Source organism: Nothobranchius furzeri, chromosome 8, assembly GCF_043380555.1.
Source record: "Nothobranchius furzeri strain GRZ-AD chromosome 8, NfurGRZ-RIMD1, whole genome shotgun sequence".
In the NCBI taxonomy this organism is placed as follows: domain Eukaryota; kingdom Metazoa; phylum Chordata; class Actinopteri; order Cyprinodontiformes; family Nothobranchiidae; genus Nothobranchius; species Nothobranchius furzeri.
Genome location: NC_091748.1, coordinates 39,021,453 through 39,046,452, shown reverse-complemented (window position 1 = coordinate 39,046,452; position 25,000 = coordinate 39,021,453). Strand labels below are relative to the sequence as shown.

At 43.2% G+C, this 25,000-nt stretch overlaps 3 protein-coding genes across 6 annotated transcripts in view; 1 reads left to right on the top strand and 2 right to left on the bottom strand.

Annotated features, from left to right (window-relative positions):
* Positions 1-336, top strand: part of fbxl5 (F-box and leucine-rich repeat protein 5) — a 12,399-nt gene extending 12,063 nt beyond the window's left edge. For both annotated transcript variants that reach the window (XM_054734882.2, XM_015976334.3), the window contains one exon: positions 1-336. This exon is cut by the window's left edge and continues 375 nt beyond it. The gene's annotated coding sequence lies outside the window, so the exon portion shown is untranslated.
* A 191-nt stretch (positions 337-527) lies between these two features.
* On the bottom strand, positions 528-18,323 carry cc2d2a (coiled-coil and C2 domain containing 2A). 3 transcript variants are annotated; one of them, XM_054734873.2, is made up of 38 exons: positions 18,164-18,323; positions 17,972-18,053; positions 17,702-17,755; positions 17,441-17,521; positions 17,189-17,339; positions 14,766-14,851; positions 13,212-13,313; positions 13,060-13,143; positions 12,780-12,983; positions 12,540-12,693; positions 12,320-12,456; positions 12,096-12,227; positions 11,543-11,734; positions 11,352-11,458; positions 11,077-11,217; positions 10,752-10,908; positions 10,362-10,633; positions 10,038-10,215; positions 9,480-9,633; positions 7,894-8,041; positions 6,656-6,794; positions 6,367-6,570; positions 6,195-6,287; positions 6,021-6,112; positions 3,639-3,806; positions 3,477-3,534; positions 3,248-3,357; positions 3,016-3,112; positions 2,835-2,933; positions 2,595-2,765; positions 2,107-2,310; positions 1,944-2,033; positions 1,749-1,862; positions 1,542-1,676; positions 1,326-1,448; positions 1,200-1,258; positions 947-1,124; positions 528-851 (listed from the first exon to the last, which is right to left on the bottom strand). In XM_054734873.2, the coding sequence occupies exons 1-38, from the start codon at positions 18,175-18,177 to the stop codon at positions 666-668; spliced, it is 4,950 nt and encodes a 1,649-aa protein (XP_054590848.2). In that variant the 5' UTR covers positions 18,178-18,323; the 3' UTR covers positions 528-665. The 3 variants fall into 3 exon arrangements, with proteins under 3 accessions (XP_054590848.2, XP_054590849.2, XP_054590850.2); XM_054734874.2 differs by having other exon boundaries at positions 13,060-13,140; XM_054734875.2 differs by lacking the exon at positions 17,702-17,755.
* A 1,454-nt stretch (positions 18,324-19,777) lies between these two features.
* Positions 19,778-25,000, bottom strand: part of LOC107396573 (C1q and TNF related 7) — a 9,359-nt gene continuing 4,136 nt past the window's right edge. Inside the window, exon 5 of the mRNA XM_070553999.1 lies at positions 19,778-22,409. Coding sequence (XP_070410100.1) covers positions 21,781-22,409 — 629 coding nt within the window. The 3' untranslated portion in view covers positions 19,778-21,780. The remainder of the gene's footprint in view (positions 22,410-25,000) is intronic.

The window sequence follows — 25,000 nt, the reverse complement described above, 5'->3', positions numbered from 1 at the left end:
GGACATGAATGGTTATTGTTCTGCACTCGGATCAGCCGACGCTCTGAACTCAGGCAACTAGTAGAGGGTGTACGCAGCTACATTTATGCTTTAGACTTGTAATTGGTATTTGGGTCCTGAAACATTTAGTTTTCATGCACTCCAGTGGGCCAAAAGACTGACACCCAGAGATCTGACGAGATTAGACCTAGAGATGCTCCTGGAGCGGTTTAAAGATTTGGAATAATCTGTCAAGCTGCTTTTTTCATACATGTCCAGGTTGTTTTTCCTTGTAAAGCCTTGCATGAGCTCCACTGTAATTGTTGAACTATCAATAAAAGTGAGCGGTTAAACACAGCATTGATCCATTTTATGGGGAAAAGGGGAAATAATCCAACTTTAGTATATTTTGGTTATAGCATTGAGACATTTTAATATAACACATCTGAGTTGACATGGCTGGGAGTTTTTGTTCACATGTTCTTTGTGTTCCTAAATGAACTTCTGTAGTATGTTGCTGGAATTAAATGCAAACTTGGGGCCAACGGTACGACTTACATCTTTTATTAAACCAGAGGTGGGTGACTGCAAACTTAAAATTCATTTACATATATTACAAAATACAGCTTCAAATATTGAAGTATAAAATAGTGTTTGCAAAAACATTCAAATACAAAGAAGTTCTCTCATGGGCGGGTGAGGGAGGCCAGGTACACCCACACAGAGAGCACGTAGCTAGGGTACGGATGCACATACACAGCCAGAGCAAACTCCACGTTGGACACCTGGACGTTGTGAACTCCAGTGCTGTACACTGCCTCTATGATGGGACGAATCTCGGAGAATGGCATGTGCAGGGGGAATCCTGCAATCTGGAAATGAGATGTCACACCTGTCAGCTTCTGAGGGAGCATAGAGACTTCATTCGTTAGTTGCATGTTACTCTGAAACCTCTCCTCTAACTCACCCTGTAGTCTCCCAGCAGGTTCTGCAGCTCGTGGCGATGCGCCTTAGCCACATCCTGTCCTCTGCTCAGCTCCAGTTTGGGTAGGAATTGCTTCAGGATGCTGTTGCAGTACCGGTTCCAGCGAGTAGGGTGACGAGGACGCCACTCCATGACCTTCTCCTTCAGAATCTTCTCAATTCTACTCAGATCAGAAGGAGTCATGTTTTAGTCTGTAGTAGTAGGCAGAGAGTTAACCGCTGGTGCTATTACTCACCTGTCCTGAAGGTCAGAGGCAGCTGCTCTGTCCGTGTGGAAGTACACCAGCTCCTCTGGCTGGAGGGTACATTAAATTAGAGGAACAGGAACACATGCATGATTAGAAATAAAAAATAACTCCTACCTGCACACTAGACAGCCCGGGGTGGGAGAAGGAGCGAGAGAAAAACGGTTTCCACCAGCTGGTGTTTGTGACGTCAAAGCTCATATTTACTGGTGATGCTTTCTCTTGAATGTTGAACCAAACCTAAACAGTTATGGAAACACGGATCCTCTGAAGATGTTATAAAAGGAAGTTAATGTGCTCTAACTCAGGCTATTTTAATTCGTCCTCACTCACATTGTCAGAACTGACCAAGCAGCCAATCGTTTGGAGAGGGCAGAAGGTGTCGTCTCTCTCGAAGCACTGGCCACTGCTAGGGTTCCAGATGAAGAACCCACTGGGCTCGTGGGTCAGAACGTAAGCTGTAGGTCCCTGAAAGCCGTTAACAACCATCAGTGTGTCTATTCAAACTAACGTCAGTGTTAGTATGTGAAGGTCGCCCACCTCTGGTATGGCCGTGCCCATTATGAGCCAGGCTTTCTTGCCCAAAAACAGAAAGTAGTTGCACAACAGAACAGCGTGTTCTTCTTCATCTCCTGCTAGCAGAGTCAGGAATTGCTAAAAAACAAAAAAGCACCTAATCATCAAAAAAGCATTTCCCTGACTCGTTTGATCCCGTCTCAAAGATGTTTCACTCACATCACAGGTGCTCCACAAGTCACAAGGCCCGCAGAAGGAAAGTTCATCAGGCAGAGACGGGATGAGGGAGACGTATCGAGCCACCAGCGTCTGTCAGGACAGCGAAAGTGTTCATTCAAGTAGAAACACGAGTATCATCTGAATCCAGCACCATCACACAGACCGTGGCTTCCTGAGGGTTATTAGGAAATGCATCAAGGAACTCCTGTGGAGGTTTGAGGGGTCGGATGTAACGAGTGATGAAAACAGTTTTCCCATTCAGGTCTATGACTGTAGTGATGCAGGGTCGGTCTGGATACCGCAGAGCTGCAGCCCTCTCAAACGTCTCTGAAGCCTGCAGAAGTCGCTCATCCTCTTGACTCTCAAACTGCATTAAAGAGCAGAAGTTACAGCACGACACAGGCAGGCACCACGCAAGAATACTTAAATAGAAACGAGGCGAATAACGCTGTTACCGTCATTTCCTTTATCTAGTGCATGCAGAAGAGCAAAGGCCATCAACGTTCAAATGAATAAACTCATGTTACAGAATCCTGACTGAACAGGTTGTTTCAAAATTAAATAGTTAAAAAACCAGAGCCAACAGACACGCATGTAAAGAAAACAGCAAAGCAGCAAGAGCTCCTGCAGCTCGTCACCTGACAGACCTACCTTCTCCCTGATGGCCTCTCCAGGCACCAGCTGGGGCTCCATAGTGATGAAGAGTCGGATGAACGTTCCTTCGTTTGGTTTCCTGAAATGGTCATAAGCAGCAAAGCTGCCATGCTCCTTGCTGTATCCAAGCAGCACAGCTGGAGTGTTCACTCTGAATGCTCCATCAATCTGCCGGGTACCGAAAGCAAAATCAGCAGCAAGTATGAAAAAGTTTCCGTTTGCAGAAGCAACTCTTACCCTGGACTGAGAGTAGATGGTGCTGAAAGGAATCTTGACCGAGCCCAGCCAGTGCTTCTCTGTTTGTGTGTGAACAGACGGCCTCCTCTCTTTGTTGCTCTGTGGAGCAACACCATAAATAATTCAATAAGCGAGGCAGCTATGCATGTGGGGGAGTGAGAACCCGCCCGTGTTTACTCACCGCTGCAGCTTCATGAACCACTTCATCAAATATGTTGATGAAGACTTCATCTTTGACCGACTGTAGGCCCGTAGTGCTGTAGTCACCGTTAGGAGCGCTGCAGAGGACACGACTCCCAAGTCAGCTCACTCATACACGACTCTGTTTTCTACTTACTGCACAAGGAGCTGTGTTTTTAGCTACCCTGGAAGCTGCTTCCTGTGGATGGAAATGTGTGATTTTTTTAAGACACCTGAAAGGCAGCTGCAGCTCCTCGTTCCAGCTGGGGTTTGGGCCGTCAGCCGTGGTTGTTTGAAGCACCGTGCGCTGGAAGGACACCTCCACGAATGGCTTCACCTGTACCTGAAAAGGTTTAATGTCCTTTCATGCCTTTCACAGCAGTTTTAAACTGAAAGCATCTTAAGGGTGGCTGGTTCATGAGAAACATTCCAGCTGGAAAGCAGAATTCTGGTGTACGCTACCTGGCTGATGAACCACTCGCTGCCCTGGATGGCGCTCTGAGAAGACTGTCCTGGTTTACTAGAAACATAAAAGTAGAATCAGCATTTACCTTGTTGTCTCCTGTAATTAAAACACTTCTGTTCAGATAGAAATGAGCCAGTGAGATTTAACGCTCCACTCGCTTGCTGTGCGGCTTGCGGACTGGGATGTTGTGGGCTCGGATGATGTTGATGAGCAGTCTGACGTCTCCGTCCGACAGATTCTGAGCCGTCACTTTCTTTCTCTCCTTCCTCTGAGGTTTGAGTGGCCGTTTGGGTTCGGCCAGCTTGAACAGGTTAAGGCCCAGAATCCTGTAGCGGCATCAAGCATGCAATCACAAAGCTGCTGGTTCTAAATAACATCCAACTGATTCATGAGTCAACATTCATTTTACAGAATACATTTGAAGATGGGCTTGTTAACTATTAACAGTATTCAGTACTTCCTAGTATTTGCATTTTTACAGTCACAGTCAGTACTGATTTTCACATGCGCTGATGGGAAGAACTTAAAATGAACCAGTGATGTGGAAATCCTTTTCCTGCTCTGAGATGCTGCGATGATTAATCTACAGCTACGTTTAAAATCTGTGCATTAACCTGTAAATGGGATAAAAATGCCAGAGCAAAAGGCTGACAGACAAAACAGATAAAACAGATAAACAGTACTTTGTTACGACCCTTTTGAGCAAAAACGCTCCTGCTAATTCCAGAAAGGACTGAATACTGCAGGAGGTCTACGTCACTACTGCTCTGATGGCTGGATTATAACTAGAAACACAAAAGGGGATAAAGTGAAATACTAAAGAACATACCCTGAACCTGCACCACTGTAAACATTAATAACAGCAGAAACATGGAAAAGGAGAGTTAAAGCTTTCAGTACTGGACAAAATACCTAAAGTAACAAATAATCAGAGGGGCTGCTGATGATCCTAATAAGCATCTGCACTAAATGTTTCTAATAAATATTTACTAGTTACACGTCCTAACCAAGCCCTCATAATTCGGGTCTGGAAATGAAGCAAAACAGGAAGTGAAATAAATTGCAGTTCCACCCTCATCCACTAGGGGCTGGTGTCAGAAGCGAGCAAATCCTCATTGACTCCCATGTTAAAAATACCAATTTCACAGCAGAAATAAACATGTTTACAGCCTGGTACCAGAACATGTTTTTGGTTTAAATGATCTAGTTTACACTCATGACAACTCTGAGGGGGGTGAATGTTTTTCTCACTCTTCTGTTTAAGTGTATTGAAAGCCTAAAATTCTGTATAATTAATGAGCATCAGACCCACGTGACCACAGAGCTAGCTCCGTGGAAAGGCCTCAGTAGAGCCTCGGTCTGGCCTGGAAACTGCTCCAGGATTTTGAGTCTCTCAACTTAGACCATTAGTTGTAGCGTGTGTGTGTTCTTGTTTGGATATTATTTGTGCAATTGTTGGACAAAATGACTTGCTGTGGCATTAATTGCACTAATAGAGCGTCCAAGGAGTCTCCACTTCATTGTTTTCGGTAAGTAAAATTATATTTATGTATTTTAGGTCACTGCCGAGCTGAGCTTAGATTTGAACATGTACTGTTTAACCATGAAATGTAAATGTAATAGGGTAAAACCCAGTGCATTTAACATAATGCTGCACTTTAGAAAATGGGCTGAAATATGACATGTTGGTGGAGCTGGGTTCCCACTATCGGTATGGTCCTCTCCCCCCAGCGGCAGCTCGGCGCATCTCTGTCTGATCGCGGCACCTGTCTGCTGCGTGGGCTATCGGCTTGTGGAGCTCTCGGAGACCTCTGTGTTCCACCCGGGTTTACCCAGCGGTCAGCCCGGCGTATCTCTGACTCAGAAGCTCTGGTGTTGTGCACCGCTAGGTAGCTACCTCCGTTAGCTTAGCTCCCACCTCCGTGTTAGCTTTAGGTTAGCTTGTAGCGACATCGCTTCAGTTCGACGGGTGTCGTCATTTGATCCCAGCCTTACAGCCCCACCCTCAGCTCCACCTCTTTCCCCTTTTATGGAATTGTCTGGGTTTGACGGAACCTGTGACACGGTCAAAATGGCGGTGGTGGCCACCTCCCACTTTGGCACAAAAACGTGTTACTGGAGCCTTTGGACACAAATTGTCCAGTATGTATGTTGATGGTCCTACTGTGAGAGACCTAGCTTTAACATAATCGTCTGAATTCAAGAGGAGAACTCTTGCTGTGTGAAGATCAATCAGAGGAAAAGCTCCATGAGAGGAGATGTACTTACTTCAGTCTGTGCCAAACGCTGACTCTGCCCCTCTCCCAGCTGAGCTGACTGTGATGACGAGAGCCCTGACCTCTGTGGTACCAGCTATCTAACCTTGCCTTTTCAACTACAGATGGGAACTGTGGCTTTGCCTGCACCTTTGCACTCATGTTAACAAAAGGAACACGCAGAGGTTTAACAGGAGTTATAAGATCAAACGTGTTTATCTAACACAACATGACCAGATCAAATGGAGAAGAAAGTCAGACTGCTTAGTCTTCTGGAGGGTTTACCCGATGCTCGGGATCTCCTCTTCCACCACCAAGTCAGACAGCAGGTAGTGATGTTTGGCCTGAATGAATCGGTTGATGACGGATTCTCGTATCTGTGGGGAAACGGAAGGATCAGAGTAAACTAGACGCTGTTCTGTTTTTAAAATTAAAATTCTAACATGTGTGCCTTCTTACCTTCTGAAGATATCTGGCCACCAAAGCTCTGTGAGAATCCAAATGCTCTTCCTTGTTGATTATCTCTTCATCTCTCAGTCGTCTGTCATATTCCTAAAACATTCCAGCCAAAGTGAATGAAAAGAAACCTCCATCCTGCGTGTTCTGATGTGTGTATCTGCCAGACTCTGACCTTGAACACCTCCTCTGACGTCTCACTGGAGAACGCAGGAACAAATTTGTAGTTGCGGAACTCGGGGACTCCCTGGTGCCTCAGCCTGAGCAGGCGGAATCGTTTGGATTTCTCCATCTCTTCATCAGTCGCAAAATTAAATTCCTCCTGCAGGTGTTCCAGACGGAAGTAGTCCGGAGCGGTCACCTCCCCGCTGCTGGCCACCTGTCAACACACCAACAGCTTCCTCGTCACAGCCGGGTTCCTTTTGAGCCATCTTCAGCACCAACAGAATGGTTCTGCTGCTCACCTTTAGCAGCTGCATGATGGAGGCATTGTTTGGATCATTGGGATCCAGTCGTGACTGTGTGGCCCACTCACTAATCTTCTTCATGTCGTACAGTCCAGATGCACCGATATAAGTGACTGCGTCCAGATGCCCCAAACCACTGAGACATCGGGTTGATTAGAGTTAACATCACAGAAACAAAGCCTGCTCAGGTGGCTTGCTAGTGTAGGCGAGCCCAAATGTTTAGAGCCAAAGTCAATGATGGACTCTTCTGTGTCACGGGTGCTCTGTGGGATTTACTACTGCTGGAAAACTGACACCTGGGACCAGTTGCTCCAAACCTTTTCTTCCTGGTCACTTCAGCAGCATTCCCAAAAGTCACGAGCGCTAAACCTTTTCCTAAAACATTCAAAGAATCTTGAAGCTTCCATACGTCTTTCTGAGAGGAGCTGAAGGCATGTGTAAATATCAGTAACTAAAGCAGGAAACACACGTCCTCCTGAAACCTGGGCCGTGTAACTGGGTTGTTTCATCTGCAGATGAAATATTTTATGGCTCCACATTTCATCATTTTCCAACTCCAACATCTTTATACCACATGGTGTTCATAGTGTTTGCTAGTTGCTGTACTTCTAGACTAAATGCTGTCTTACAGGAAAACACAACAGATTTATGAATAATAATAATAATAATAATAATAATAATGCATTGAACTTATATAGCGCTTTTCTAGACACCCAAAGACGCTTTCACACACTCTCACATTCACACACTGCTAGTGATGGTAAGCTACTTGTAGCCACAGCCGCCCTGGGGAGGTCTGACAGAGGCGAGGCTGCCATTTGGCGCCGTCGGCCCCTCTGACCACCACTAACACAGGCAAGTTGGGTGAAGTGTCTTGCCCAAGGACTCAACAGCAGGATACCCCTGGCGGGAGCTGGAATCGAACCCATGACCCTCCGATCATGAGGCAACCCGCTCTGCCACCTGAGCTACTGCTGCCCCAAATCTGAATGCAGCCTTTCCATTATTATTCTATTCTCTGCAGTCCAAAAATCACAGTAAGTACAGTCAAACACACGTGTGTGTATAGCAGCGTTTCTGATGCATGCACTCACACACTCAGTAGATCAGTGTAATTATGACTACGTACATCTGTGCAGAAAAACTTTGATCACACCTGTGATCGTCAGAGATCCCAGTTTAAGAACCCCACTGGTAAAGAATCTAAACCAGTGGATCTCTCCTAGAGAGACTACCTGTGTGCAGCACCTAGCTGCTGGGAAACAGGAGGAGCGCGCGGTACATCATCTTCCCCGATCCCCCAGGAAACGCAGCATGCCAGCTTCCCAGAGGTCAGCAGGATCACTTTGTTGCTTCCATCAGGCTCAAAGGACAGCGGCACATCTGAGGAGGCGCAGAGCAAGGAAGGACAAGGAGGGTCATGAAAATGTCCCATGCCCCCATAAAATCCAGTTTATACTTGGACAGAGACTAGAGTTGAGATTAAAACCTTAAAGGGACAGCTCAGAGGGTCTCAAGTGAGATTTCGTGAAAAGGATAAACAGTTGGCATATGTCCTGTTAAAGGTAACTATTTCAGTTTTCAGGAACACAGGTCAGTTCAGATCGATGAGCTAACAGCTAGTATGAGTAGGGCCAATTACAAAGTGTTTGTGTCATCTTTAAACAACACTAATCTAAAACACTAGCAGCTCATGTAAGTGCTATTTCATAAACATTTACATCACCATATATTTTATATTAAACAGCTATTCACATCAAACTCAGCGGTGACTCTAAAACTAAGGAGACCAGTTTCTTCCTGGCTTGAATTTATGACATTTCAGCCAGAAAATACTTCAAATGTGAAAAATGATGGCATGGTAAAGGTTATAAAATAGCATCTGCATAAACTGCTGTGAAGTTTTAGGAACGTTTGTAAATGTTTAGTCAAAACCAATCTCTGTTACTCCTAACTGAAGCTGTTCATAGCTACAAGTAAGACGTCGATCGATCGTAACATTTCAACAAAACCTCGCTTTAAGAGACTTGAACTACTGCTTAGTTCAATCATTTCTGACAGTCCTAAACTATAAATCTGCAAGTTTTAAGATCTTTCAGACTCTGCCTTCATTTTTGAAAGTTCTCATTCAATCATTTGTTCTATAAATCTGCCGAGGCCTACAGTATGGATTAAAATGTTGTATGCTGTTTAGTGTAGAAGCTGTGTGTGTGTGTGGGTGGGTGGCGCAGCAGGATTTGGAGACTTACTCATTAATATTCATGATATGCCAACATCTTGCCTCTGATTGGCTAACAGTAACTTGACTCTTCTGCTGCCTTCAATCCTTCTTCTTACTTGGGTAACAAATGATGATTTCTCTCCACAAACAACACAAGCCTGAAGAGGTTCTGCCACGTTGTGAAGATGCTAATGATTAGCTTCTACTAGCTGACATGTGCTCTGCTCTCTCCTGGATGCTAAATCAATACAGCTTTTCTGTGGGTGGTGGCAAGCCAAGAAGGGCGAGGCAGTTTTCCCCTGTGACGTAGATCTGTACGGCTTTACCACACAGTCTGTTTTCTATCGGCAGAGTAATGCAGGAAATAGGGGTAGAAACTATTTTCATGATCAGCTTGCATGTGAAACTCAGCATGACAGACTGTTTCCAAAAACAAGTATTATAGTTTCTCAGTGAACGAGAACTTTAAGGACACTGCACACCATAGTTGACTGAAAATGATCCTGTTAGTAAATCTTAACAGGAACACTTGTTGGGAACAGGAATGTTACACGGCACTGTACATATGCGAGTGAAGCAGAAATGAACAACAGTATTTACCACTTCCTACTCCTTCATGATCAAACATGACTCTTTGGTTGCTGCTAAACTCAAACGTCTCCACAGGAGCGCTGCCTGTAACCACTGAGGGTTCTGGTACCGGAACAAACACCTGAGCCAGGAGGGAGGAGGATGATCCAATCTGCTCAAACACCTGCACACAACACACACACGCACACACACACACACACACACACACACACACACACACACACACACACACACACACACACACACACACACACACACACACGCAGACACACACACACACACACACACACACACACACACACACACACACACACACACACACGCACACACACACACACGCAGACACACACACACACACACACACACACACACACACGCAGACACACACACACACACACGCACACACACACACACACACACACACACACACACACACACGCACACACACACACACACACACACACACACACACACACACACACACACACACACACAGAACTGATGAGAAACAGACTGCAGCTGCAGCAGTAACAACCTTGCGGTGCATTCAGAGTTCCTCTACTCCACCTGCAGATTCATGCTCTGGGGACAGTTAAGGATCTTGAGGTGGAACAGCTGGGTGAACTGCACCCTGAAGTCAGATCTCAGGGAGCAGCTGCCTGTTCGGGAAACTTCCTTGTCATTGTACAGGACTTTGATGAAAAGCGATCGCTTGGAAACATCTTCTCTTCGAGCAACCTCAGCCCTTAAACGAGAGAGCATAACAAACAGGATAAAAGCATGTAAAGTACTACAATAAGCAGTCTTCTCATGCCATCGACTAACATTTCCATAAATACATGAAACGTGCCAGTTAAAGGGGTGTTGCAGTTTGTGATGAATACGGTTTACCTGGGACAGAGTTCACTGGGTGTGATGCTTCCTGATGCAGACAGCTCTGGGGTCAGAATGACCTCTCCTGGCTTCCTGCGTATCCTCGAGGCTTTTTCTCTCACCCATTGCTCTATGGAGTCAAAGTCCGGCCTCTCGGGGGGTTCTGGTTTAGGAGGACCTTCCTCAAAGGGTCCTTCTGATTCGCTCCCTTCCTGGTCTTGATCTTCCTCGTCTGTATCATCCTGTGTCTGACCTCGTTTCTTCTTCTTTTTCTTCTTCTTTTTGGCTTTCTGAAAACATGGGATATAAAAATATGTGCAAAAATAAATATGCAATCCTACAAGAACAAGGCTGGCCTTATTTTACTCCACGGTGTTTGTGATGGTTCCAGCAGCAGTAGTCAGACACCTGCTTCTTCCTCCAGCGCTTCCACTCCTCCTGCTGTTTCTTGTACTCTGCCAGCTTCTTCTGGTAGTCCTCCTCATGCTCTGCCTCTATCTCCAAAGCTTCTGTCAGGATTTCCTCCTCGTACATGTGCTCATCTGCAGCCAGGTCCACGTTCTCTCTGAAGCATCAAGAAACAAAGCAGCACATTTATGGTATGAATAGAAAACCTTTCAGACTGCTGCAATAAGTATAATTAACATAATTCTGTTAAGATTTATAATAGAAAACTGAAGGAAATTTCTAAATGATGTTTTCAGTCAGGGTTGGCTGGAACAGGAGAGCTTACCTTCTGAGGTAGAGCTTGTATGGTGTGTTAGTAAATGTCTGAAATTCTCTCAGAGCTTTGATCTCCTTCCACACTTTGATGATGTTCTTTAGCAGAGTTCTGTCCTTCTCCTGCTCCATATCTCTCAGGTGTCGAGTATTCCTGGAACGTTCATGGGAAACTCTGCCAACTCTGTCCAACATGTTTCTGGACATATTAGGATCTAATGGGCCACTCCCATCGGTCCCGGGTCGGCCCGGTACCGATGGGAGTGGCCCATAAATGAGCCACCTCACCTCACTTCAAGGCTGTACTCAAAAATCCTCCTCTGAAGGGCCTGAGGGAGGTCCTGATCACCGTGGACCTTCACCACATTCCTCAAAGCATTCCTTAAACCATTCAACTAAAGCGGACACAAACACTCAGCTGTGTCAAAGCATTGTGGTACGGCCGTGGTAACCTCTCCACAGTATCTGGTGAAGTCTACCTTGTCAGTGAGGTGTCCTGAGAGATTACTCTGCCTCCTGGTGAGATACTGGTCGAACAGGTGAGCTAGACGAGCTGCCAGCACGTGTTCACGGCTGAAGAGAGGGTGATGGGAGAAGATCAGCCCCGACACATTGACATCGATCTGGTAGTCCCCCGTGGGGTCTGATGAACCGTACATGGACTTCAGCGGCTGAGAGACAGCAGAGATAACAACATTATCCAGCATTCGCTGCACAACAAAACTCTCAGCATTTGTTTTTAACTGCATGTCTGTTTGTGTGTTTATGATTAAAGATGAGATCAATTAAACTACAGAAGCATTTGTATATTAAAAGATTCTGAATGCGTTGCATTTTCTCTAAATCTGCCCTTTGTCCCTGTCCGTTAGCAAGAATGATCTAATTACAGCCTGCCAGTACAGCGGATGGACTCCTATTATTCCTACTTATAGGAATAAATCTTTACTAAAGGGAAGCCTAATAAAAACAGCAAAAATGAAAAATCTTCCTTTTATTAACCCTGCGGTTTCATTTCTTGGTAACTAAAACTACCCTCCGGTAAACAGTTTGCAGTGCAGGATGAAGGTCCTCCTCCATGTCAGCCAGTGGCGGTCGCGTGGACGATTCTTTCACAGGGTCAGGCAGAGTGATGATCCTCCCATCATCTCCAAACCACTTCCTTCCCTTCAGGAGAAACAAACATCACAAAAACACGTTTGAATATTAACATCAAAATGAGGACAGTTATTTGTTTGAGCAGAGCAGCAAGCTGACACCTCGTCCATTTTCAAAAGGCGGTTCTCTAGAATGTTCTCATTGGTCAGAGATATGGCGGGCCTCTTTCCCACGTAGAGACCCTCCTCCTCCAGGAAGCGAGGCTTCATGTTTTCAGGCAGTTTGACCGAAGCTGGCACTGCAACACAACGAATCATAAAGACACGGTTCCAGGTAACGAGCAGCCGGCTGTACGTCACCAGTGTGAATCACATGTTTTACCAGTTCGAAAGCTCGGTGTGAACAGTTCACTCTCCTGCTGAATACGTGTGTGGTAACTGACATATTCAGCCTTCTTCACTACCAGGAAGTCTTGAGGAGAATGATCAATGACAAACAAGTCATCTGCATTTTGAACCAGGTGAGCTTCATCGCTCTTAAGCAGGTGCAGAAAACCAGAGTGAATGTTTTAGAACAAGTAAAAATAATCATCTGAGCACAATCCTCTCACTGATGTGGTACCTGGTTTACAGTTTCATCTTGATCATCTTCCCCTCCGGCATCTTCTTCCACCTCAGCTGCCTTTCCTTCCTCCTCATCTCTGGCCTCCTCTGCAGATTTTCTTCGTATTTGCCGTTTTCTGCTGAGCCTCTCATTCGGACGATCAGGCTCAAAGTTGAAAGTAAAGAAATTGTATGACTCCTCAGCCGTTGGGAGGTCTCTCACCTGCACGTACAATATTAATGGTAATTATAAAACTCCATACAAGTGTTTTTGTACAGTCTGAATCTAAGTGTCTTACTCTTCTTGCAGCCTCTCTGAACTTGATCCGGTTGTGAAGAACCGGAGGGTCATCATGTCTTCCTGCACCGACTGGATCAACCTGCTAAATTAAATAATAATTCATCTCTCCAGCTATTTTGGAAACCAGCGTTCTTTTGTGGTTGACCTCACCCTTGTGTCAAACCTCGTCACGGTGTCTCTGTCTCTGAGCTGTTGGAGTCGACTGGGTGACTGTACAGAAGCCTCTAGCTGTTGAAGCTTCTCTCCTTTAGACTGGAACACAAGATCCAGGCGTGATGTGTCAAAAGGGTCCCTTGCACATGTAGCGACATGAATGGCCTCATTTGTGACCCAAAGGTCACACACACTTCCCCAGCTGGGTCACGCTGTCCTGGCTGAACTTCAGTCCACAGCTTATCCATCACAGGAGGCGTAAAGTCTGCTAAAAACCATCTTTTCTCTGTCTGCTGTTCCGTCCAAGACGAAGGACACTTCAAGATTTAAAATAATCATTTTTAATAAACTCTTTACACTGTTTATTTCAAGGTTCATACATAATCATCATGGTTCATTATAAATGTATTTCATTACTGAAATGACTTATTATTCTTTGGTTAATAATAATAATTATTGTTTATGATAATCAGTAATGTTTGATCAGTAACCAGAAGGTCAAGTACACGTGTACACACCATGCAGGGTAAAGGTAACTGCACCTCACACGTCTTTGCTCCATAACCAAAGCTTTCTATCTCTGAGAGGGCGTGTCCTGAGTTTTAATAAAACCAAAAACTCCTCAGTTGAAGTTCAGTCCTGAACCAACCAAAGTCTCTCCGTGGCACGAGAGTTCCACGAGGATAAGGGTCGGCCGCCCGAAGCCTCCACCTGTCACGCCGATAGAATCGCTCAGAATAAACACCACCTGCACCAGCGGATGCAAAACTCCTTCAGAGTTAAGCCAGACGCAAGCTCAACACTGTGTACCCTGCGACAACTCTTGGACCAGAGAGTCGGTACCACTCGGGTCTCCCCTACCGGACCGAGTACCCAGAGGCTGACAACATCCTCCCTTTGACCTCCGGATCCACACAGAGGGTCGTCTAACTGGGTGAGGTGGAACACAGATGGCGTCCGACGCTGTTCTCTCTAAGAAACAACTCAGTTAGCTGCAACAACTCTTTCACCCACAACGTGTTTCTCTCTCTGAAAGAAAACTCTGAGAATCCATCCACGCATTCCACTTTAGTTTTCACCCAGACACAGGTTGCTTTTAATACCAAGTTTTAATATCAAAGCTGTTACAAATGGTCATCTTTAAATTATTAGTAATAAATTCTTAACTTTTTAAACCTGACTCTTCTTTGAAATGAAACACAGAGTGGTGTACATTTGGTTATTGAATAAGCAAAGATTCCATTAAGTCTTCTGTTTAATAAAATTTCTTAAATTAAATATTAATCTTTGGATTAAATATAGACCAAGACAGTTGGTGTAGGAACTTCTATCGATTGTATAAATATCCTGGATATTTATACATGATATAGCTTCATATGCTAATATTGTTGCTCTTTCTCAGGATCTAACAAAGCTGATAGCAAACAGCTTTAAATCCAAGTATGTAGATTGTCCATGCTGCACAGACTAAAATGTCTATGTGTGACTGTATGATTTAAATCCTAATTACAATAACAACGTATTTGCATGCCAGAACAAAAAAGTACTCACCCGTGCCGCTCTGAGCTTCTCCTGCAAGTGCTGTGTCACAAAGGTGTCTAAAAACACGGAGCTGGAAGGCTGTGGGGTTGCTGAACCTTGAATAAAAGCACATTGGGAAACAATAACTCCAATTTTTGTTCAGCATTGTGTGTTACTTGTTAATTCATCTGACAGAGCCAAGCAGACGTGCATACCTCTGTTGATCAAAACTAATGTGGTTGTTCACTCCTCTTTCTCTCTGATATCAGTTTTCTCATTATAAACTATATTAAAATGTCTGTTCATGTCTGAAGCTACAGGGAAAATGTTGAGAGAGCTGAATCCTCCTTTACTCAAATACCTGTACTACTGGTGAAACCTGATTCAGAGCTGGTGCTAACATGTGAGTCAGTCACAGCTGGACAATGTTAAAGGTCCACTTCACCCATACTACTAATACATTTGCAGTGGCCCATAATAGGAATGAATGCCTTGTAAGTCTTTCACTGGGGTAAAAAAAAAGCTCTGGTGCACCTGCTTGAAGACGTAGCATTAAGCTAGAGGAGAAAGTAGTTTCAGATGACAGGATTTGAATTCTTATTTCCTGATATTTGTATATCTCATCTCTGATTGGCTAACAGCAATGTGACTCTACCACTGACCTTGTTTGCTTTGCAACCTTGTTTTGTCTCCACAAATAACTCAAACCTGAAGTTCAACTGTGTGGTGGAGCTGCTAATGCAAAAAATTAGCTTCAGCTACTCGAAACGTCCTCTGGTGTTTACTGAACGCTAAATCAACAACAGACTTCCCTGGCGAGCCAAGATGGATGAGTCCATGAATATTAAGTGACATTGTGAGTAGGGTTGGGCATCGAACCGGGACCAACTGTTAGTCAAAGTTTTTTATTTCGATTCGTAGAATGCCGACCGGCAGAGGAATCCGCGGCCGATCTACGTGAAAAATAAACATGATCTGCAAATTGTGATGAACGCTTTTCAGAGCTGACCACACCAGCTGTCTGTGTGCAGCACGAGTCCCCCCTCCCCCACCGGAGCTGCTAAATATAAACAAACGCGTCTGCCGAACCTTTACTCCGTAATGTAAACGTTAACTCCTGCAGCGTAGAGGAAACGTGTTAAATACGTCAACACGGTGGATTTAATAGAAGCTTTAAAGAACAAACTCTGGACGGTGCGAGGTGAGTTTGTCTCACTGCAGAAATAAAAACACACACGGAGCGTCAGCAGTCAGACGCAGCCAGCTACGTTTAAGTTTCACTTCCTGTTCTGACTGAAGCTGGTGCAGCATGGAGGTGTAGTTCTCAGTCATCCTGGACATGATCATCCTGAGAGTTGTAGCTGAAGACAGCTGGATGTGTCTGGATATGTTGGAGACATTTAGCCTCTCATCCCAGAGGCTGCTTCCAGACTTTGGTTGTGGTCAGAAACAAACACACTGGTTGTGCTGCAAGTCGTCTTCTTTTTCTCTCCAAAACATGTTTTTGTCTAAATGAAGGTGATGATGTTGTTCATAGAGTTAAAATTCATGTTAAAGTTAAGATTATTTCATCAAGTAGGACCTGTGGTTAGCTGGCTCATTTAAAGCATGTCATGTCTTGAAAGAATCGGAATCGGGAATCGATAGGAACCAGAATCAAAATGAGGAATTGGAATCTGAATCGTTCAAAATCAAACGATGCCCAACCCTAAGTGACGTAGATTAAGGTTAAGGTTGTCTTTATTAATCCCCAAATGGGACATTGAATAGCCATGGACAAGTAAAAAACAACACACACGCACAAGCAACAAAAAATAAATGAAAAAACGAATAAAAAAATTCACTAGACACTCCTATAAGCCACAACCATGATAGAAATATCAAATATACGATCATACAATACGCTCGTTGTAAAAACGCACTGCAGCAGGAATAAAAGAGTTCCTAAAACCTTCAGTGGAACACCGGGGCGTTAACATTCGCCCACAAAAAGAGCTCCTGAGATCTGTCAGTCTTTTCTGAACCGAGCCTTTTTCTGTCTATTTTCTATCAGAAGCTAATGCAGAAGATAGGTGTAGAAGACTCTTTTCATGTTCAGTCTGTATGAAAAACTCAGTGACCGATCATTTGGGGGAAAAAAAAGTAAAAAAAAATTGTTTCTCAGTGAACCAGCTCTTTAACTGCAGGTCTAATTGTAATCATTAACAAAACCAATCCCTCAGGTGGCCAGGGGGGCTTTTATCAATACTTGTTAAGCCGTTGCAACATAAATCTGTATTAAGTCATATCTGAGAATCACCTAATGTCCTGCATGATTAAACACAAGTAGTAGAGGTAATATATTGGTGTTCAATCTCTAAAATATGGTTGTGAGGGTGTAACCTGACCAAAATAAGATGTAATCTAATCGCAAAAGATGTGTTATGGATGTGAGAAGTGTCAAAGATACAAACCATAAGAACCACTTGGAGGTTTTATTGAAATCACAGAACTTTCTTCAGTCTTATCAGCCAACTTATCATTAGGACTGTAGCGCTTAATGGTAGAGACTTCCTCTGTTTCTTCATTGTTATGAGACTCCTGGACTGAAGACTTGCTGAGCAGCTAATAAAACAGAGAGCAGCCAGGGCTGTTAGTAAGAAATCATCATATGTGAGAAAGTATAAAAAATATAAAAGCACACAGCAAATCAAGGGGAGATGTACCAATTCTTTTCTCCTCTGTCTCTGAGCCCTCAGTGTCCTTTTGAGAGTCTCTCCTGGGTCTTCATCACTGCTTTCAGCTGCCTGATCACACACACACACATACACACACGCACGCACACACACGCACGCGCACACACTTTAGATAGACAGCAACTCAAAACTTAAGCACAATCTGGTTTAAAGAGGCTGAAAAAGGGTAAAGACAAGCGTGCACACAGAGTAACTACAACCTAGAAGCTAAACAACAAAACACAAACCAACCTTCATTGTAGGTTGTAGCTTCCCCACATTTACCTTGGCTGAAGGAACCAGAGCCTATCGAGTAAGTTAGATTGATCAAAACGTGAGCTCCACTACCTGGAGTGTAAAATCAAATGAGCCTCAGCCTGACTCTACTTGGACATGTTGAAACTTGTTCTGGGGGACGCTCATTCATTCTGTGCAGGGAAAACTACTTCACTGCAAGTAAATGCATTTACTTAATCATATAGTGTTCAACATGTTCTGTTGTTGTTACTATTATTACTTCACCTGGACATCATCTGCATGTTTGTTTTTCACTAGGGTTTCTTGTAGAGCCCGGTGTTTCATCGCCAGTTTTTCAAGAATGTCGCTAAAACAGAAATGGAGGCAGTCATTTCACAACAAAGCTAACGTTAGCTTAGCATCTTAAAGACGAGCATCATAACGGTTTATTTCATAAACCCAGAAAATGGGGTTTACCGTGAGGAAGCCATGGTAGTGAGTGTTACTTTTAAGTTATTTACGTATCGTGTCACAAACACATATTTGAAAAGACAAACAAATCCTCCTATACGTACGACTTGAACTTAAAGCCGACCAACACATTTTGCTGCTAACAAACGCCGTTAGCTAGCTACGGCTGCTTAGTAACGACGTAAACGACGCGCGTGCATCGACCCGTGCTTACTACAGTGTCCGAGAAGTCCCAAAAAGTACAGTAGTCGAAACACAGTTTTTTCTTTGATGCCATTATGTTCATATCACGAAAAAATGCGTAATGATTTTTTGTTTCTTTTGCCAGATAATTCATTTTTTATTGTTTGAAGACAAAATATGGCTCTACTGTCAAGTATCATCTCTGGGTCATCTCCTGGTTTCTGATGAGAAAATTCGATTGCTTTTTTTAAAGTAAATAATTTAATTTCAAACTCAATTAAACTGCTCCCTGGTGTCAACATGTTTGCACATGTCACACACTCTTCTGTATTCCTAAAATAAATATATTATAGCCTGTAATCATCTTTAAGGTCTTTATATGTAGGTTAATTTCAACACTCATGTTCAATATAAAGAACCTGAAGACTTAAAATGAAAAACAAAATCAATTTACAATCCACTGTAAACTGTTTTTTATTTAAATAATTATACCACATCTGTAGAACAATAGCAACAAAAGTAAACTTAAAATTAGAAAAAAAAGTGGTACTTTTTTTGCATCCCTACTTAAAATATGTTTGAAATAGAGCATGCCTAAATTGCTTTATTACAGGTTATACCAGTTTAAATATGGTTTGGTGATTTTTTAAAAGTTTGGGCCAGAGTAATCCTTGTAACTTAACTTTTGAAATAATATTAACCTCATCATTGTTTGTATTTAAGGGATTAACAGAAAAGGGCAGTTAGCCATTTGTCCATCAGTTTTTTTTTCAATGATTCTCTCATCTCTACAGCAGACTTACAGGCAGTGATTGGGCTGCCGGTGAACTTAGTTTTCATTTTTCAGCAGGTCTGTGCACACAGATCACTTCCCACAAGTAATACAAATGGCTTGAGGGTTTATTAAAAAGTGTTGAGTTTTTGCTGTTTTTGCAGGCTTGCCCTCTAATTAATTTAGGCAACTTTCTGATCTAGTGCAAAGCCTCTCTAAAGCCTTCTTTAGCATATTTACTTAATGTTTGAAAATGCACAAAAGAAAAGTTTTCATTTCATTTTTATTGGTGTGAACATGTGAATATTTCTATGCTTTTTACATCATATGTTTAATGAAAAAGCTGAAAATTCCTCAGCAGTTCTATTAATTTACGAAGTTTATCTCTGCATTAAAATGTACCCTATTAATGTTCATGACTTTATCTTTTAAATATGCAAAATAAATTAACAGCTACCATAGTTCATTAAATCTTTTACAAACAGATGCTACAAATGACAAATGATTATGCACCTATCATTAATTTCCACTAATATTTAAATTTATCAAATTATCTGTGAGAAAGTTTGAAAAAAACAAAAAATATTATTTTGTGAAAGCAACACACACACATGCACGCACACACACACACACACACACACACACACACACACACACACACACACACACACACACACACACACACACACATTCAGATTTTAAAATCTCCAGAGTTCATGATTGTTATTAATTAAGCTACTGAAATATTTCAGCCTAGTTCAAAATCACAATTTCTGTTCATGTTTTTGAGATAGTTATAAAAATCTGTATGAAAACAAAATATGAATATCCTGCACGTGTTCTGAACTACTGAGGCATCAATAACCAGTAGTTAGTGGTGTTATTTTGTGCTGAACCGTCTACAGGTGGTTCAGAACGCCTGTGCTCGGCTTCTGACCAAGTCCTCCAAACACACCCACATCACCCCGCTTCTCCTCCAGCTTCACTGGCTGCCAGTCAACTAGGGCTGCTCGATTATGGCAAAACTAATAATCACGATTATGGTGACTGAAATTGAGATCACGATCATTTAGGACGATTTTTCAATTTATGTTGATTTTATTTGTTTTTATTCAGTCATAAAATTGCTCAGGGCACAATCAGGACAAAAATAAACAAGAAACAAGATGATCACTAAAATAACTCCTGATTCCCAGTATAAAAAGACCAATATACTTATAGCTCATAGTCTATGACCCAAGGGCTACAGACCTTGGTTTAACTCATTTAAGTCTAACCAGTACAGACCCAAATACCAATATCTTGCAAATACTGACAGCAAGAATTATACATTGACATTTATAACAAATAAACGCAAATAAATTGATGTTCACAAAATGTTGCATAACATTTATTGAGTCGTGTCAAGGTGCTGTAGGAGAGTGCACTAGCACCGTGTCCTCAGAGAGGTTAGTTATTATTTATCAGCGTGAGGAACTTATTTCTACCTTATTTATAAACTATTTATTTACAAGTCCATCAGTTAATGTAATAATTGTCTCAAACACAGCTGCACCCCCCACCCCCCAAACCAGTCTCACAGCAATCAGGGGCAAGCTGCACATGTGTTTAGCGCGCCGCACGCGCACATTTAGCCGTTTTTAGTGGCTCAGGAGTCCGCAGGTACGGTGTGTGTCACTCACTCTGATTACTCCAACAGAGCAGACTCCGAGAGCCGTTTCTTTAGCGACTGACACATCACTACATCATTCCCTTTCCTAATGTCCTGAAGAACGGTCCGGAGCGCAGGTGGAGTGTTTAGCTAACCTGCAGGAAGTGTCAACGACAGTTATCCAGAAAGTAGCTAAGGGTTACCAGAGATGTTTCTGAGGTGTTCGCTAGGTACTTTTAAGATTTAAAAAGTCAAGAAGGGGGTCTGAAAAGCTGCTAGAAATAGCGTCAAAGATGCTAAGTTGGCAACACTGTGGAGCGCTTCATTTGCAACTCAGGGCAGCGCAAGTGGGAGGAGCAAATAATCGGCTTGTTTTGTTTTTATAATCGTTCAAAACTCAGATCGTAATTGTGATTAAAATTCGATTAATTGAGCAGCCCTACAGTCAACTTCAGGGTTCATTTCAAGATCCTGGTTCTGGTCTATAGGGCCTTACATGGACAAGCACCATCTTACATTGGTGATCTTCTCAGTCCCTACACCCCCAGCAGGTCCCTGAGGTCCAGTGATCAAAGCCTACTGGTTGTGCAGCACCAGGCTAAAGGTCAAAGGTGACAGATCATCTGCTGCTGTGGCCTCCAGACTCTGGACCTCTCTCCCCCTGAGCCTGAGATCAGTGGACTCAGTGGTCTCCTTTAAAAAGCAGCTGAAGACTCACCTGTTCAAGCTGGCTTTTGTATGACCTTCTTCACCTCTCTCTCTTTATTCTGCTCTCCCCACCTATTCCACCTTCCTCAGGATCCACTGATTTCCCTCTTTCCTGTTCACTCTCTGTCTTTCTTTACCTTTTTAATCACAATTGTCAATTTTTTGCTCATTTTAAATAGATTTTTAATCATTTTCTAAATTATTGTTTACATTTTTACATTTTTTGTTTTTCTGAAGCGCCTCGTGATTTTCATCTTGAGAGGCGCTATAGAAATGATATTTTCTTCTTCTTCTTCTTCTTTTTGAGTTTCATGCATAATCTTCTGCCAGTGTGTCAAAGTAGTTTGTGTCTGCATAGAGCAGGAACCCAGAGAACAGGCTGTCAGCCCAGCTGGGGTCTGCAAACAAACCGTTCTGGTCATGGTAGAAGATCTCCAGCCACACTTCATCTTCTGGGTTCAGGTACATAACAGTAGACCCAGAGGCCACATCGTGGTTTCCTGTGTTGGCATCAAAGGTTTTGATGCGATACTGACCATTCTGCACTAGCCCAATAGCCAGGTGTTTATTGGCCAGTGTGATGTCATAAGAGAAATAATAAATCCCTGGGTATGGACTGATGTATTTTCCTGTCTGTGGGTTGTAGTGTCCACCTTCATTGAGGAGGACCTTGTTGAACTTGATAGGGGTCTTCTCTGTAGGGTAGCTGCTGGTGATTCCTACAGAGAAGGCAGATTTAGGCAACAGGCTGCCACATTTACAGATTCCCGCTGTTCCACTGGGTCCCCGTTCACCCTTTTCCCCCTTTTCTCCCTTTCGGCCTGGTGGACCGTGTGGTCCCAGATCTCCGTTGTCTCCTGCGGGGCCTCGTTTGCCTGCAGGGCCACGTTCTCCTCTCTCTCCAAACTTGCCCGTTGAGCCCACCCTGCCCTTCATTCCTGAAACAGAAATATCATAGTTGACACAGGAACACTCCTCTGATCATTCTTTTGTAAGATGATCTGATTAGAATTGTAAACATTCTGGGAGAAATGAATACATGAATGGATTCAAAAACCCCAAGTCATCATAGGAACACAGCCATGAGTCGTTTTGATTGAATTCTTACAAACTGTTCTATAGTCGTCTCAACACACAAGGAAAATGTGCCAGAGGCACAGACAAAACCACTTGAAATGTGGCCCAAAATCATATTGTTCATGGTTGAAGTAGAGCGTCAACATGGAAGAAGAAGAAATCGGAGTGTGAAACATTTTTAATTTGCAATTTATTGAAAACGACTGAAAAAAAAAAATATATATATATATATATATATATATATATTTATACCCTTTGCTGGCAGTGAGGTGAAACATTTTCTGTAGGTCTTCACAAGACTTTCACATACTGTTGCTTGTATTTTGGCCCATTCCTCCAGATCTCCTCTAGAGCAGTGATGTTTTGGGGCTGTTGCTGGGCAACACAGATTTCAACTCCCTCCAAAGATTATCTATAGAGCTCCGGACCCCACGTGACACTCAGAGAGTAGACGCCATGTTGGCAGGCAACAAAGGTAAACAAAAGGAACGGGGTCAGCTTGGATTTTACTTCGTCGGAGTTTATGTCACACTTTAAAACCGAAGAAATCGTTTTATATAGTCAGAAATTAAATAGAATAAACATCTCCGACCCTTACCGTGCCCCTGGGATACTTTTTAAAAACGCCAGAAGCTGCCGGAGCGGACTTCTTACCGGATATGAGATGCCCTGACATTTTTAATTTATAAAACTAATTAAACAAAAACACAAATAACACAGATTTACATGTAAGTAGTTTAAATAGAGTGCTGTGCTGTTTGAATGTATAAACTGAACGCCAAGAGAAATCACTAGTCTGATTTTTTTCTGTGAATAAAATAAAAATGTCAGGCAGGAACGTCTCAGGATCTGTCTGAGATCTGTCTCGGTGAGACAGATAATAGCAATCCAAAGTGCTTTTTATGTGTGATCTGACAATTGATCAACCATTGCTTAAAAATTAAATACAGCTTAGCCGGTTAATTGCTGTGATCATAAAACGGTGTTCTGAGAAAACATCCTACTTTGGCGAAACGTCCTACCCATAGGATAATTTTACGGTGTTTTAGATGACACGAACCCTAACCCTAACCCAAAAAATCAAACATCAACGTCAATAAAAAGTACTAATACTTACAACTTACCTATTTTCCTGCAAATATGACAACAGAGTAGCATTCCCTTTTTGTGTTGTGTGCATGCGCGCACATGCTCAGGAAGAACGGGTAGGACGGTTTACCGGGTAGGAGAAATTCCCAGAACAATGCAGCACGCAGAAATCACGAGGCAACGTTTTACGTGACGTTTACTTGCTGCTATGAGTAATAAGACAGAAAAAGCCACGCCTAAATAAGTTTAAGAAGCCCACTAAGAATCGTAATAAAAGCATTTAAAATAAATACCATACACAGTTGAGGAAACGTTGGTTTAAGTACCTGATATGAAGCGGTCGCTGCATAAGCAAAATCCTTTACTCTCGGGATCCCACAGCTTCATTTTAGCCCGGTCACTAGCGCGTTTTATTACAATGATCCAACGTTTGCGGTGTTCCGGATCTTGGGGAATCCTGTAGATGGCTCATTCCTTATGTCGTCCGCGTCTGTTCTGCATCCTGGGGCACAACAGGAATCTACCATATTTCCCGTTTGATTGAGTTTTCTGACAATAACAAATAGCCCAGCTGCGGGCTTCTGCCTGCCAAGATGGCGCCATTTCGATTTGAACTGTTGCATGCCGGGAGAAGTGACGTCAACTCCCGGAGCTCCATGGGGTTGATATCTGGAGACTGGCTGGGCCTCTCCAGGACCTTGAAATGCTTGTTACAAAGCCACTCCTTCGTTACTTGGGTGGTGTGTTTGGGATCATTGTCATGCTGAAAGACCGAGCCATGTTTCATCTCCAATGCTCTTGTTGATGGAAGGAGGTTTTCACTCAAAATCTGACGACACATGGCCCCATTCATTCTTTCCTTTACATGGATCAGTCATTCTGGTCCCTTTGCAGAAAAACAGCATACGTACAAGACTGGACTGTATGTTCCTGTATGCTCTGGGCTTTGGGACTCTTGACTGAACTGGCTCCTCTGGTTGATTATGACAATGTGCAGCGGGTCCCTGGTGTTAATGGCCAGTAATTTTTAAGTTTCTTCTGCTCTGCCACCTCCCCCAGAGGTTCCAGCTTTGTGCTGACTACAGAGCTGGCTCTCCTGATCAGTTTTAGCAGGCCAGATGTGTCCCTCTTGGTTGTGAATGACTCTCAGCTATGATCACATTAAATTCTAGCCAGAAATCTGTAAAATTAACTGAGTTATGGGGAAATATTTAGGTTTGCTGATGTACAATAACTGTGGTGGCCAGGTAGAATTGGATCGAAGAGTTGTAGATGCATGCAGGGATTACTAGCTAGGACTGTCACTAGAGTCTGCCAGGGTTTTCATGAGATATTTATAACACACACAGGGGCAAAATATTTT

Coding starts and splice junctions, on each gene's coding strand:
- cc2d2a (XM_054734873.2), bottom strand. Junction 1,259..1,325: donor CCGGGCTGTCTAGTGTGCAG/GTAGGAGTTATT, acceptor TGTACCCTCCAG/CCAGAGGAGCTGGTGTACTT. Junction 852..946: donor ACCTGCTGGGAGACTACAGG/GTGAGTTAGAGG, acceptor TCTCATTTCCAG/ATTGCAGGATTCCCCCTGCA.